Source organism: Wyeomyia smithii, chromosome 3 (genome assembly GCF_029784165.1).
Source record: "Wyeomyia smithii strain HCP4-BCI-WySm-NY-G18 chromosome 3, ASM2978416v1, whole genome shotgun sequence".
Taxonomy (NCBI): Eukaryota; Metazoa; Arthropoda; class Insecta; order Diptera; family Culicidae; genus Wyeomyia; species Wyeomyia smithii.
In genome coordinates this window covers 92,851,721-92,866,240 of record NC_073696.1, presented here as the reverse complement: position 1 = coordinate 92,866,240, position 14,520 = coordinate 92,851,721, and the positions used below count along the sequence as shown (strand labels likewise).

Here is a 14,520-nt window from a genome sequence, read left to right as displayed (position 1 = left end):
TACGTTTTTCACTTTTATTTCATTACACACTAGGCAGGCTTAAATTAGTTTTACATGTCGAATTATTTTCGGTGTGTCGGTGTTTAATGGACCAGTATTGAATTTGAATTACGTTATCAGCACTCGAGCAGCGTTTGACCTGCTGGTGCTAATTGAAGCGCAACACAACACGCACTAAGGGACTACCTAATGGGTACTTTTTTCTTCTAAAATTAATCAGCATTATGCTTCAGGCTGAATAACTGTAATGCTTGAGGTGTACTTTATTTTATGTTTCCAACTTGAAGGATAACAACGTCTTGACTATTCTTTAAGTGTTGGTGTGTGCAGTACAAGCCAGGTTGAAGTTTAAACGCTGGTCTCAATGAAATGTCTATCGAAAATCGATATCAGTATGTGTTGAACTGGCAAACAAAACCTTCATGTTACAATTACTCGTAATCGTTATACAATTTTCGATTACGTTTCTGATAGTTATTTTTAGGATGTTTTTTTTTTCTTTTCGCAGGTAGAGAAAAAGGCTTTAAACTGCGTGACTGCCTCTTAACAGAATTTCCAACGATGTCCGCATTCGTTGCACAAAACGAACGTCGTCATCGGTTCATCAGAGCTCCTGGTCTGTAGTTGATTGTAAGTACAGTTACGTTTCTTACACTTGCCACACTTGAGTAGGTCAGTTTTGGTACCCTGGTTGGTGGCCAGCTGGGCGTCGTTAATCGCTTCCTTCACAAATCGATCTCGCAAAGTTTTCATTTCGTCACTAGCCATTTCCTCGGGAGTCATTTTTGCAAGGCGTTGTGCAGTGATTGCGCCACTGATAAAGTTGCTCCTCAAGCTGGGATTTTTGGGATCTTTCAAATTTGCGACGCGTGAGCGAACTCGATTTTTGTACTTCATATCGGTGTTCTTGAATTCGAGGAAGATAGCCTCTTCCAGTTCATCGCCTAACTCTTCCGGTGTTTGGCAACCCTCGGGAGGCTCGCCGTCCACCCGCAAAGAATTGGCTAGCATTTCGCGGCACTTAAGGCGCACAGCATCGGTGGTGTTGCTCGATGGTGGAGGGAAACTCGTCTGGGCCGGCTTCTTCAATTCCTTTTCTCTATCCGATTCTTTACGGCCGGCGTTACTAGCATCAGATTTGCTGGAACTCTTGCTAGACGATTTGCTTGATGATTTCGACGACTCCTTTGTGGATTCCTTCGAAGGGGGCGTAGCGGCCAGAAAACGTTTCCAACTCTTGATCAAGGTTTTAGCTAGGCTAATCACTTCGTCATCTTTGCTGCATTTTCGCAGTTCGTTTACGGTCATTCCGATGCGTGTTTTCGTTAGAATATCCAGATCGATGTTCAAACGTTGCAGTTCTCGAAGTAAATCCAACGCTTGCTCTTGACCCTGAAATATGAGACATCATGAAATGATTGAATCAATGGTTTAACATAATGTGATGATGAAATTTTCAGAGCATATATATTTATCGGCATATGAATAACTTATTTATGATACTTTTCCAGCTTTGCATACAACTATAAACCGAATGTTGATTAAAACTAAAACGGTAGTTATTTTGAAGGTTATAAACTTGTGTAGCAGAATAAACTTGTTTATAAATGACTGTAAATTATACAAAACAGAACAACCGCAGAGCAGAGTCTGTCCACCTTTTGGCGCTACTGATAACTTTTCTTGCGAGCGATACCAGTGAAAAACATAAACCGCAAAAAAAAAAAAACAAAGCACCACCACTACCACCCACTATTTTGCATGCTGCGCGAAAAAAAAAGCTTGTCGGCTCACAACACGGTCGGAAGCCGCTGTTTGTTTTCTTTCCTTCGTGTTCATTGCTCTCATTCCCGCACGGGGTTCGGCTGCTCCTGTGCTCACCCGAAAGTTTCAGTGGGCCGCCAGGTTCGCTATACGACAGTCTTCCATTACTGTACCACCCGTGAAAAAATGATGCGCGTTCCATCTTGCAATCTGAAAATCGAGAAATTAGCACCTTTACCTACCGTTCCGTCGGACGACGTCATTTTGCCGAGTTTCTTCTGAATCTTGAGTACCTCTTCCTCGACGTTCATGATGCTTCTAGGCTGGATTTCCCGGTTAAAATCCGATTGCAAAATGGAGCACAATATTTTTTCCCGATACCGTTTTTGACGCCTCTCGAGTGCGAGTAGAAAAAGCACTAGCACAGTTCTCTCCTGCGAGAACATTGATTTGCTTAGCGGGCTGGCAGAACTGCCATCTCTTTTTGTTCTTATGAAAGTGGAGTAAGCGCGTTCAGCAATATTCATTTCTCGTTCTCGCGTGACGTTTGACAGCCAAATTGCCTTTACGCTCGTTGAAAACAACTCATATAAAGAGTTATTTTTACTCAGCTTGACCAGGCTGAAGATTTGTGAGGAAAATAGGTAAAACGCACTATTCGCGATGACGGTGTTGCTGATATTTGTTTGGTTTTTGCATGCGAAAAAGAAATATTTTTGTCATCCCGCACATTTTGACAATTATGTATGAGAGTTCACGTAGGTGCGAACAGGCTTCAACATCTCTCTCAACTAGAACATTTGTATTCGGTACGCTGCCGGTAACCGCATGTCAGTTCCATCTGTAATTTTGTCGATTCTGAGTTAGCATCGGATTTTGGCTTATCTTTGAGTGTATTTTCTGATGTACCGATAAAAAATAGTGGTTTGTTCAACAAAAGTGAAAATCCAAGTCGAATTGTCCCAATATGAAAAGTAACCGCAAGTCAGCCCCAGAGGAAAAATAAGCGGAAGTCAGACCCAATTAAAAAAAAATTACAGGAGGGTTGTGTGCACAGCCACGACCGCAAGGTTGAAGTAGAATACTTTTACACAGCTCTACTTACGGCTGTACATTAACCTACGGCCGGGCGAATCGGTTCGCGCCGCTTTTCGCGTTTAGCCTGACAGAGGCCTAATGCGCACGGCCAACACAATAGAAAGGTGTTTTCACATTGAAAATTAGACTCGGCTTTACTGGAGTAAGTGTTGGCAAATGCATCTGCCGCTTATACCGCCGCTATCGTACGAAAGCGCGTCGTTTCATGTGGGGAATAATATCAACAACGAAAAATGACGTGCGTCTAAGCACACCCGAACTGTTTCGCCGTGCCGCTTCCATTTACTTCCTTATAACATCCGCCTCATGGGAGTACCGGCTGCACCTACCGCTGAGGCTGTTACCATACTGCTACTGGTACCCAAAACTATTAACTCTTCAAATTAAGTGTTTTATTTGTCCTCAAAAGAACAATTGTTCAATTCCATATCGGATATAATGCAATCGCATCTCTATAATATTACCGACAGTAATATTCTTCTGAACAAAATGATCCAACTTTTCCATTAGAGGAAGTGCCGGCTGATGTACGGCAAAAATCTCGCCCGATCGCTCGCGTTGGCGTTCAGCCTGGCAGAGGCCTGAGACCTGGTGACCAACCACAGGGCAAATGATTTGTTTAATTTGAAGGCAGCCTCAGGCGCAACCCGAACAGTCCATCCAACTCACCTTCCGACTAATGAATGTAGCTAGTTTTCCCAGAAACACTCTTTTATAGTCGAAGGGTGCTACGAAATAGGCCACGCCTTTCAGTTCAGTTGTTCCATTCCCTGATGTTCTTCAGACAAATTATTCCACAATTCGCATTTGTTTTTTGTATCCAGCGAAAAAACACCGATGGTGCTCTTGCTCTCACACACGCAACGGGTTAAACCCGTATCTTATTGCGGTTTGTAACATCAAGCGATTTCGTTTGCTGGCTGTTGCGTGTTGCATAATGTTGCAACTTGGCAGCTGGGATACGACGAAATTCTGTTCATGCTTGATTGATTGAACCGACTTCATATTAGCTCTGCAAAGTCGAACTAACTGCTTTTGTGAATGCGTTCTAACAGGGCAGTTTATTATTCAACGTCGGTTATGCTGATCGCAGCCTTTGCGCTGCCCCTACCGTGGGGGGTTTACTAAATAAAGTAAAAATTAGACAACTACAACAGAATTTGATTGCATCCCGCACAGAATGTCCGCTTGTTTTGATGCCAGAAAATTATTAACCTTCAATTATTCGTTTTTTTGCCTTGAAAAAGGCATTTTGCGGTTCAAAATCGGTTGCTGATCGCAACCTTTGAGCTGCCCAAACAGTGGGGGAATTAAGATATGTGGACAACATGCACTGTGGAAGTTATTTCTCATTCAGTGAAGTAGACGGGCGCGATAGATTTAAATTACTAGGATCCAACACAGGATGCTTGCTTTCGTTGTCAAAAATTATTAACTTTCAACGACTTGTTTATTTGCCTTGAAAAAGGCATTTTGATTTCCAAAGTTGGATTTCTTGATGGCAATCTTCATGTTGCCCCAACAGTGGGGGAATAATGGCAGTCTGGCGACACACGCTGAGAAGAACCGCGCTGCTCCTGAGACGTGGTGACCAACCACAGAGCTCGTGCTGCTGCTAAGGAAGGACAACTGCTGTTGTCGCTGTCTAGAACTATTATGCGCGGCTTCGGCTGAAACAGGCTCTTATATAGCCCAAATTGCATGTTTTCAATTGCAAGGTATATGATTCTGTCGACCGCGCTTGGGAAGCAATCATATAACGACCAAACAGAGGTCGAATTTTTCGTTTTGACAAGGCTTGACTATTTTCAATAGTACAATAGTGCGAATAATAAAATTTCAATTATCTTCTTTTGGGAAGAATCTTAGAAGATTTTCCAATCTATTGCCACAATAACGAAGGAAATCCATCGAATACTTACCGATTTATTAGCAGTTGAAATTGGACATATTTTTCACTTTTTTCGGTTTTAGATTTTCATTTCACATCCCTATGTAGCCGAACTTCCTGAGAGAAGTATTCTACTTCAAAAAAACATGCATAATAGGTTCAATAAAATGAATGGGGAGTGGAGGAGAGAAGTTTGATATGACCGTTTATATAAAATTGAGTTATCTAGTAACAATTATCAAATATTGGGATTATTTTTTAGTTTGAATACGTGATGAATTTCTTTGCAGCAATTTGCTGCTAATATGAATTCATGTCTATTTTTTCATGGTTCGCTTCTTCGTGAATCTATCAAGAAAATCGAAGGATTGACGGTTTTTCACGGCAACGAATAACAACACGTCAACACACACTATAGTATCAACATGTCAATGTGACTGACTTGCGGTTACTTTTCTCTTCGGTGTAGAATGTAACGGCGAGTCAGTCACACTCAATGTTTTTATCGTTTTTATCATGAAATCAATGGTTTCAGTGATTTTTACAACGTAATTAGTGCAGACTAGTATGCAAACTATATTTTTGCATGAATATTGTAAAAAAAATTCATCTTGAATAGGTGATAACTGAGCGTGAATAAAATATCTTTCGAAGCTGTTTTCTCGATTTCATATTTTTACAGATGGGACTGACTTGCGGTTACCGGCAGTACGGTGTGGTAAAATATGCATTTTTCAGTTTTCATTTTTTTCGAAAGTCACAACCCACCAAAAAAAAAGTAAAAGAGAATCAAAAAGAGTTTTGAAAAATGAAAAACACGGTTGGCTGAATAAAAAACAATTTGACGAAAAACCTCTCTTAGACTCCACGAATGAACAATGAGAACTCGTTTGGTATCAACAAACAGTTGGAAGCTTGGCCGACTCGCCAACGAAAACCTTTAGAAATCGCAAGAATTCGGATATTCAAGAAAACTCAAACAATGGTAACGCAGGATCTACCACATGATAGCATATTATTATCTTAAATATTGATCTTTTTTTTCACTAGTCACATTTAGAACATAACGTCGTAAGGGCCATTTATTGCATCGGGGTTTTAACACTAAATTGAATACGAATAAATAGCGCTCAGTAGCGTATATTAGCAAGAGTTGGTAAGCTTAGCTTCCAGCTTCAGCATTGTACATGAATTAGGCCATGGAGAAGACACCATGCGTGATGCAATAAACCTATCTACACATCTGGTTGTGTGCCTGAGCATACTTTGGATTTAGAACAATGATTATAAAAATATACGTTTTATAAACGCTGAATATTGCAGCAGCTGCAGCACGTGGTTTCACATTAGGTCTAATTGGCTAATCGGCTAACCTTGCGCACTTCAAACGAAGTTTTAGATAGTTGTTCTGATCAAATCTATATGCATGGTTAGCTATTTGTGCTTGCGACTAATTAAAAGGTTCATTCATCTCTATTCCTTTGTCGGTTTTGTATTTTTTTTGTCAAAGTCAATTTTTTGATTCCACTCTGCTATAGTGTTCTGAGTTCCGATAGCATGGTTGTCCCAAATTTATATTTTTAGAGTTTCTGTAAACTTCAAAACCAGTGGGCCTATATAGAGTACTACAAATATAATATTTAAATGCATATATGGTTGACTTTGTCAAAAAATTTGTGATTTCACACGTGATAACGTTTTAATTGGTTTGTCAAGAGGAGCGTTGAGAGGAAGGGGTCTACTTTGGTCATCACTCTTTCTTGTATATTTGCTCTTGACAGCATGTTAACACTTTCAATATATGTTTAAAATGAATATTAGTTTACATTACGAGAATAACTAGAGATAGAGGTCATATTAAGCACGGAATACTAACGATTATTATCGGTTCTAAAATTAAGTTGGTCCTTTATAACATAACACGTATTGTAATTTTTGTTAAATACAGCTTCTTGACAGTGGAACATATAAATCAATCAAAATAGGATATGTCCTACTCTACCCTATTATCAACAGTTTAATTTAATGGATTTTTGATTCTCTTACGTTTGTCTTCCAGATCGAAATTTCGAAAGTTTATTGGGGTACACGATGGAAGAGCTTTTAGGTAATGTGTACGAGTCTAGGAGAGAAATAATTAGGAGCTGAAAAAATACAAGTAGTGAAAAAAATGGAACAAACTAGAATAAATCTTAGAAGTCTTGTTAGAAATAAATTTATAGCCAATGTTTGGATGATGGATTTGGCTTATGCGTGTTAAAGTGCATCGATTGCTGCTTGCTGTTTGTACATTGAGTTGGATTCATTGAAACATTTGTGAGGAAAACGGGTAAACGGCACACACAGACACGCACAAATACACCTGCACAACCGCGCAAATCATCCCGTATAGTCCTTTATAATCATTCACATACACGTGTGCTTTCACTAATATTTACCCCTAACTATACACACATACAAACACGAATACAGGTATCTTCCGCTTTGCGATTAGAGTTTAGATTTCAATTTATACTTTTCTAAGCAATTGTCACAGTTTCATTTGTGATTACCTTCCATGATAGGCGTTATTTTGTTTAAATATGAACTAATACCGCATTATAAGCACGACGTTCGGTCAGCAGCGGAGATAAATGGGAATAAAGAGGATCTATCATCACCATTTGACAGCATTTGAATGTTGTCTTTATCTACACCAAAACCATCCGTTTGCGTATGGCAAGCTTAGCTCTTTTCCGTAAAAACATTCTACTTATACTAGGCTCAACTACGAGAAACTCTGTTTGAAAATACTTGTTCATGAACGAATCGGACTGCCTTCGAATTAGTCTCTATTCTGTTTCTTCTGTTTCCACGCAGTTTGCATGGACCAAATGCTGAGTGGTCTCATGTATCCGATAGCACGATAATGCCTCTCCGCGTACAGAGCTTCCGGAGTTTCGAAATTCATGCCAATTTTTTCAGAAAGCGTTTGATACAGACCTCCGGCGGTTTGGAACGCCTCGGTGAACATCCCCTCGTGGATCATGGTCGATGCTAGAGCGTACGTTACTCCGGTCCACACTTCCTCCCCTTGGACCGTAGAAATGTCCACTCTACCATCCTTGTTCGGTTGATTACTCGGCACGTATCCATTGACCGCACCGCTAGTTCCGCCGCAAAATCGCATCACATTATTATCGTAGATTGTTTTCAGTGCAATTCGAACATTTTCCTTCGGTACAATTTCATAATCGAAGCCGCAGCATCGCAAGTACCAATGGCCACAAAGCTGATCCGACATGATCGAGTTTTTCGAAGTACTCTGTGCATCAAATTTGTAGTACGATCCATTCCACAGCTTCTCTTCAAATGAAGCTTTGCCCTTTTCCAACAGTTGACGGTATTTTATACAATCCTCTGATTGATCCAGTATGTTTGCCATCACTGACATACAGTGCAAGCTTGCTAGCCACAATCCCCCACAGTATGCGCTCGGCCCTTCCATAACCCACGTGTCGTAGGTTTGATCCGGAGTACGACTATTCTCAATTAGCCCGTCATTATCTTTGTCCCACTCGAGGGTCTTCTCTAGCACCAATTTACAAGCTGGATACATACTCTTCAGATAAGTCATTGCATCCATCAGATAAACCTTTCCGTTAGTTTCGTTGATGTACATCGAAGCCGACTTGCGGTTCTGGTCCTTTCCATCCGGTGATATTTTGTTTCGGTTATCCTGTATATACATCTCACTCATACTCTCCTTGTCGATGAACTCAATGGAACTGAATTTACTTGCGTTCTCCGCATTCAACTGGGCGTACTGATTGAGCGTGTGGTAATCACGGTACACCTGCAGAATGAACTTGGTGTTCAGATCTTTCCACTCGGAAACGTCATGGATCGGGTAGGCGTTAATCAGCTCGAACGGTTCCTCGCCTGAAAAGTGGAGAGTACAAAAATTAAACTTGACATCTGTTAGTACCTAAACAAATTTTCACATACCTGGATCGCCCAAATCATGTGGAACCGAATTCTTTACTTTCCTCGGGATCACCTTACCGTCGTACAGATGTTTTCGTCCCTCAGTTATCTCCCGATAGATTGTGTCCTTATAATCATACTGTAAACTGACCTGAAAAAGAACATCCAAAACAGTTGGTAGGCGTCAGTCGATGTTTACTTTTCACTGCTCCGCATCAGCGACTCACTTGTAAATTTGGCCACAGACTCGCCAGCGCGTGCGACGCATAGAAATGAACATCGTATGTATTGTACATTCGATACTCGTGACCTTCTAAATATGCAAACCGTCCGTATGCTAGTCTGTGGAGAGCAAACATAAACCATATAAATATCTAGCGCGATGACCTCGTGTGTCACATTTAGCTAACCTAGGGTCGTCATATGATATCTCGGGATCGTCCACAGTCAACCAGACGCTGCCGCCATCAGCGATGTAGTACAGTTCATTAAATATAGCACTTTTGTACCAAGCGGGCAGGTCACTGAAAGTCAATTGCAGATGTGGGTTATTGTTTTTTTTTTATTCTCGCTTTCGCAAGAAAACCAATCCCATACCTATCTTCTAGAATAGGCCGCTGCCATTCGTTGATCAGTGTTTCCCACTTTGCGTAGTTTTTCAGGGCGTAGTCGGAAATAACCGGACCAGCATCGCCGCTGGTACCGAAATATTTGGTGTAATATTTAAAATGCTCCTTCATCTTTTTGGTGAAATGAATCTTTGGCATATCCCAGACTACAGCAAATTCCAACTCGGAGCTGCTTTCAGAATGCACCAGAATTTGTGCACTAACTGCAACAGCGACGTCTTTGCCTAGAAGTTAAAAAACTAAGTTATTTATTCACATATTTTATTGTTATTACCTTTCAAAGTTTCGTCATCCGATTTTTCCGTTAGGCTCCCGTTTTCCTTTAAATCGTTCCACAGTTTCTCCCCGTTCCCAGCCGGGTCGAACTTCTCGCACCACGTCATGTTGATTTCCGACGAAGTTTTACAGCTCACACAATAGGTGCACTTCATATCGGCAATTGACTGTTTAATACTGACGCCCTTAGCGGACCCGTGGCTGAAGGACTCCGTTTCGCAGTTACCCTCGGCATCAAGCTTCCGATTGCCGGTGCCATTCTTGAACGTGAATGTTATCGTAACCTGTCGATCCTTGCCACAGATGTTTTCAACGGTCCACACAAAAACGGCCGCCGGCAGAGAGCTTTCCTTGTAGTCATGGGGAATTATCGGCGAGATTTGGCGCTGCACCAGCCGGATGCCGTGCTCGCTAAGATCGTACTCGGACCAAGCCCGCGGGTACAGGGCTGTGTAGTTGCACTTGGAGGGGTTGATGTGGCTTTCCCAGCTGGCCAGTGGAGTTTTGGGGCGACTGTGGATGCAAAACAGACGTAGTTATTATTTTTTTACTTGAAATTTTCTGCATCAAATAATTTTCCCGTGCATATTAAATTTATGGTTTAATTACCGGAAACATATCAAATCACGGTTGGTGTCACAGGAGTCTTTTTTTTCTGTTGGAGATTAAATCCTAACCTCTTTTTGCGAGTTAAGGATAGCCACCAAAGGCAAAGGGACTGTAGAGGAATCAGAGAGGGAACCCTACCGTAGTTACTCCGCAAACAATGCTGTCGGGGTTCCATGACTGGAAACGATTACCGGTGTAATTTATGAAGCAGACTGGCGGCGGCGGCATCGTCGTGGCTGATGCCTTCATCGATTCGCGTCTGCCGTCGCCTCATGGTTTAGAAGTTTGAGTATGAAGAACGGGGAGTGTGCGTTTTTTTTCCTCCGGTTAAGAGCAATGTGCATTTGCATATGCACTTTCATCTTTGCATACGGCAGAGTACCCTCGAAAAAATATTTGTCGTAATAGTCATGTTGTTTCTTAGTGCTTGTGTTGTAAACTGTGTTTAAAGTGTTTAAATCTACTTAGTTCATAATTGCATATGATGTCTATACTGGTGCGAGAAACAGCAGACTTGTTCGTTTAGTTATGATATAAAACATTTTAAGTACGAAGGGGGACAAAACAGGGTACAAACCAAACTATGGTTTTTTTTCATGCAGCTCAACTTTAATTTTTTCTGGAATAAATTGTTATATTAAAATGCTCTTTAACACGACTATCTTTATACATCATAGAGAAAATAATAGCAACATTTCGTTCGTGCTGGTGCTTCGAATAATAAAGGAAAATTATCTATAATGTAGCCCAAGAGTAGTGAATCCTGCAAAGAAGGATCACAAAAAGGTTAATGAGATTGAAAAAGAAAGGTGAATCGCAAATAACCTCGGAAATTTTCTGCAGAGAACAATGAGCGCACTGCTGATTTATTTCGTTTCAAGGGAAAATTCTGAAATTGAACTTTTATTAGCTTTAGCTATGCGAAATTCTCCCAAGACTTCGTCCGAATGGTTCGGATGCAGGTAAGAACACTTATTTTCACTTAACTGTTGAGGAAGGTGAAAGTGCCCTTCACGCAGGAAAAAAAGTTATTTTTTCTCGATTTGCATAGATTTGAATGCAACATTGATGATATATTGATTACCCATGAAGAGAGTTAAACAAGGTTGTTGATAATTAAATGATTGGTAAGTACCCACTAAAATATCTAAATTGAAAGTTTACATAACAATATTCTCCTGTAATGTAAGAAAAGTAAAAAAATACACTAAATTTTAATTGAAGTCTAGTCCTCTTTAGGCAGAATTATTTAAAAAAACTTTAAAAAAATTTGTACTTATTGTCAAAAAATATTAAACAAATCCTGCTTTTATAAAAATTTTAGTAGTACTGGTGTAGCGCATCATTTCAATAATTTTTCGTATAAAAACTTGTTTTGGGGTTATCGTTTTAAAATTGTTGAAGCTAGTTGCTAAGAACTATATTCAAAAAGAAAAATCATTGAGTATTTCGAAATTGAGACAGAAAACTAAAGTTATTTTTAAGACACACTCATAGATGTGTATAATTTTTCGAAACATGGAATTTTGGTGGTTCTCAACGTTTCTGGCCCTTTTGCTGAATACAAAGAGCTCCACGGCCCCCTAAAATAATTTCAAATACAAGTTTTGCAGTACAATGCTGCGTTTTTAAGTCTCATATCGTGCTGCAAGTCTCATTTGTCTGGCGTTTAGGTCCTAATACGCAGAGAATTGAAAATCCGCTTTCACAGAGGTATCTAGAAAGAAATTTTCATTACCTGTCAAATCTACTAAGAGCTTCGCGGCCCCCCTAAATGAGCTTCGCGGCCCCCTTGCCGGCCGCGGACCACCGGTTGGAAACCACTGATTCAACATTATAAGATTGAACATTTCTTTTAATGTACTGAGGAGTGAATTAACCAGGGGTCCACTATTTTTATTGGTCGAAGAAAACGGGTCTCGAATTCCTGAATATTGATCGATAATGACAACTTTAATTAACTAGCTGTCGTACAAATATATGAAGCACTGTTCATAACTGACAAATCTTAGAATGGGCAATTCTTGCTGAAACCAGGCCACTAGTGACACGAGGTCTTTGAAAATTGATTTTTTTATTTTAGTTCGATTAAACGCAGTGAAAAATTGATAACTGCACATAAATTTGTTCCATTTGGTGGACCCCTTGTTCGCCAAGGGGTGAAAAAATATATAGAAAAGTGAAAATCGAATATTTTTATCGAGCTATATTTCAAATATTTGTCCCAAAACACTCTACAAACAGCATTTCATTATACAGAAAACATCTAGGGCTTTCATGTGAAGTATTCAAAAGTTTAACCGCCATCTTGGATTCGCCGCCATTTTGAATTTTATCATTAAAACGCGTTTTTGAACAGGTTGGCAACCACCGACTTTAATTTTGAGACAACCATTGGAAAGCTGAGAAAAAATCCTACAAGATACATTTGAAAAATCAGGTGTGTCGCGAAAGAAACATGGGCGTCGAGCTAATTTTCTATAGGGGCCATCCACATACCACGTGGACAGATTTTTGACGATTTTGACCCTCCCCTCCCCCTCCGTGGACAACTGTCCATATAACTTCTAAAAAAATTGTATGGACCGTGGATATTAGCCAACCGCCCCCCACCAAAGCTATCCACGTGGTATGTGGATGGCCCCATACCGAGTTTTAACATTTCCAACGCGTGCCACGCGATCAATATAGCAGCATGCGCTGCTTGCCACGCAGCGCACACTGAACGCACTTCGTTTGGTATGCGCGAAGTACATGTTTTGAATAGGTCTTTATAAACAACTTATTTGGATGGGGTAGAACTGCCATAGATGCTTAGCTTAGCTTAGCTTAGTTCTGACTGTACATATCAATGGTTGCTACTCCGTGATGGGTCCGAGCCACTCAAGATGCACAATGAATCAACTGAAAGAACGACTGGGAGTGGTAATTCCTTCTCACTGTGCATCATTCAATGACCCGATTTTTTATAGACCAATAACGGCGCCGGCCACGTCCTTACAGTCAGATGGGGATATCGTCGGTTTCGTGCAATACCGGCACAACTCAAAAGTTTTCCATGTTGCAGTCAAATGATACCAAATATTATAAAATTTTATTTCACAACGACTTGTTTCAAAATCCACAAAAAAAAAACTGAGTTATCAGTTGATGTGTCTTTGAAAGTTTTTAACTTGCTCGTAGATTTCTTGGAGACGATAAAGGTAATTTTAAACGCAAACTTTTCAATCCCGTTTCTCTTCGAACTCTGAATTTCGAGTTATGCCAGTACCGCACGAAGCCTTCAATAAGGAAGGAGTGTTAGAATGTAGTCTTTGTTTTGTTAGAGATCGAGTATACCTCTGCATCCCTACAAAGACCACGGAAGGGAGTTTTTGTTAGTGGGGTAGGTTTTTGTTCAGGATTCACTTTGATAAGTGATATGACCATGATTTAATTGGATTGATGTAACAATATAAATATGATCATATACAAATAATGTGAGATTAATGAAGATGAATTCTAAAAAAAAAAGAAGTAATATGGCATGTAAAGAAGATCTCGGTTGGCTGCCTTGCATAGCTGAAATATTCAAATTTTTAACGCAGAAAACGCAAAAGAAATATTTAAAAGAGATTCGAAAAACATATGAAAATGATCCGTCATGTTGTGCTAAAATAGAATAGATGAACTTATATTAGACTAATTCATGAAAATTCTATAGTAGTTATTGTGCTGCTTTCGGCGGCTGAACATATTGATAGAAATAAATTATTACAACAACATTGCATCGCAACTATTCACCGTATAAAGTCATCTAAACATTGTAGATATGATCATATATAATGTGAGATTCTTAAAAATGAATTATAAAATACAACAAGAAGCATGTGAAGAAAATCTCGGTTGACTGCCTTCCATAGCTGAAATTTTCATATTGTTAAAGTGGAAAACGCGAAAAATAAAACGGATTCGAAGAACATATGAAAAGTGTCCGTTATATTGTGTTCCCAAAAGGAGTGAAGGTCTAAAAAAGACTCTTTCATGACACATCAATAGTTATTGTTTTGCTCCTTCCAGTGACTGAAAACATGAATTGAAATAGGTTATTATAAAAACGCTGCCGCGCTTGCATAGATGTCTCGCTCTTTTCTACGACTATTCATCGCGTAAAATCATCTAAACAAATCATCCACACGTTCACGCATTTATCACAACCACGAACGTTATCTGCAAAAAGTGGAAAAAATGGAGTACCGCGATGCGACGATTCACAGTTTGAGCGCAATAGAAACGACCTTACACGGC

General features: G+C 39.9%; 2 protein-coding genes and 1 long non-coding RNA gene across 5 annotated transcripts in view; 1 reads left to right on the top strand and 2 right to left on the bottom strand.

Moving 5' to 3' along the window:
- Window positions 1–2,192, bottom strand: LOC129731598 (transcription elongation factor S-II). 3 transcript variants are annotated; one of them, XM_055691710.1, is made up of 2 exons: window positions 2,007–2,192; window positions 1–1,392 (listed from the first exon to the last, which is right to left on the bottom strand). In XM_055691710.1, exons 1-2 carry the CDS (start codon window positions 2,073–2,075, stop codon window positions 544–546), a joined length of 918 nt encoding a protein of 305 aa, XP_055547685.1. In that variant the 5' UTR covers window positions 2,076–2,192; the 3' UTR covers window positions 1–543. The 3 variants fall into 3 exon arrangements, with proteins under 3 accessions (XP_055547685.1, XP_055547687.1, XP_055547686.1); XM_055691712.1 differs by lacking the exon at window positions 2,007–2,192 and adding an exon at window positions 1,504–1,703; XM_055691711.1 differs by lacking the exon at window positions 2,007–2,192 and adding an exon at window positions 1,522–1,703.
- Window positions 2,193–5,231: 3,039 nt separating this feature from the next.
- LOC129729866 (uncharacterized) lies at window positions 5,232–6,470 on the top strand. Its single transcript, XR_008728751.1, has 3 exons — window positions 5,232–5,372; window positions 5,436–5,738; window positions 5,804–6,470. It is a non-coding gene; the product is annotated as an uncharacterized LOC129729866 (long non-coding RNA).
- The window catches only part of LOC129729865 (non-lysosomal glucosylceramidase), a 45,092-nt gene continuing 36,311 nt past the window's right edge, over window positions 5,740–14,520 (bottom strand). Inside the window, exons 3-8 of the mRNA XM_055688731.1 lie at window positions 9,623–10,137; window positions 9,317–9,572; window positions 9,130–9,243; window positions 8,947–9,061; window positions 8,741–8,870; window positions 5,740–8,674 (exon numbers count right to left, since the gene is read on the bottom strand). Of these exons, the coding sequence (XP_055544706.1) occupies window positions 7,578–8,674; window positions 8,741–8,870; window positions 8,947–9,061; window positions 9,130–9,243; window positions 9,317–9,572; window positions 9,623–10,137 (2,227 nt within the window). The 3' untranslated portion in view covers window positions 5,740–7,577. The remainder of the gene's footprint in view (window positions 8,675–8,740; window positions 8,871–8,946; window positions 9,062–9,129; window positions 9,244–9,316; window positions 9,573–9,622; window positions 10,138–14,520) is intronic.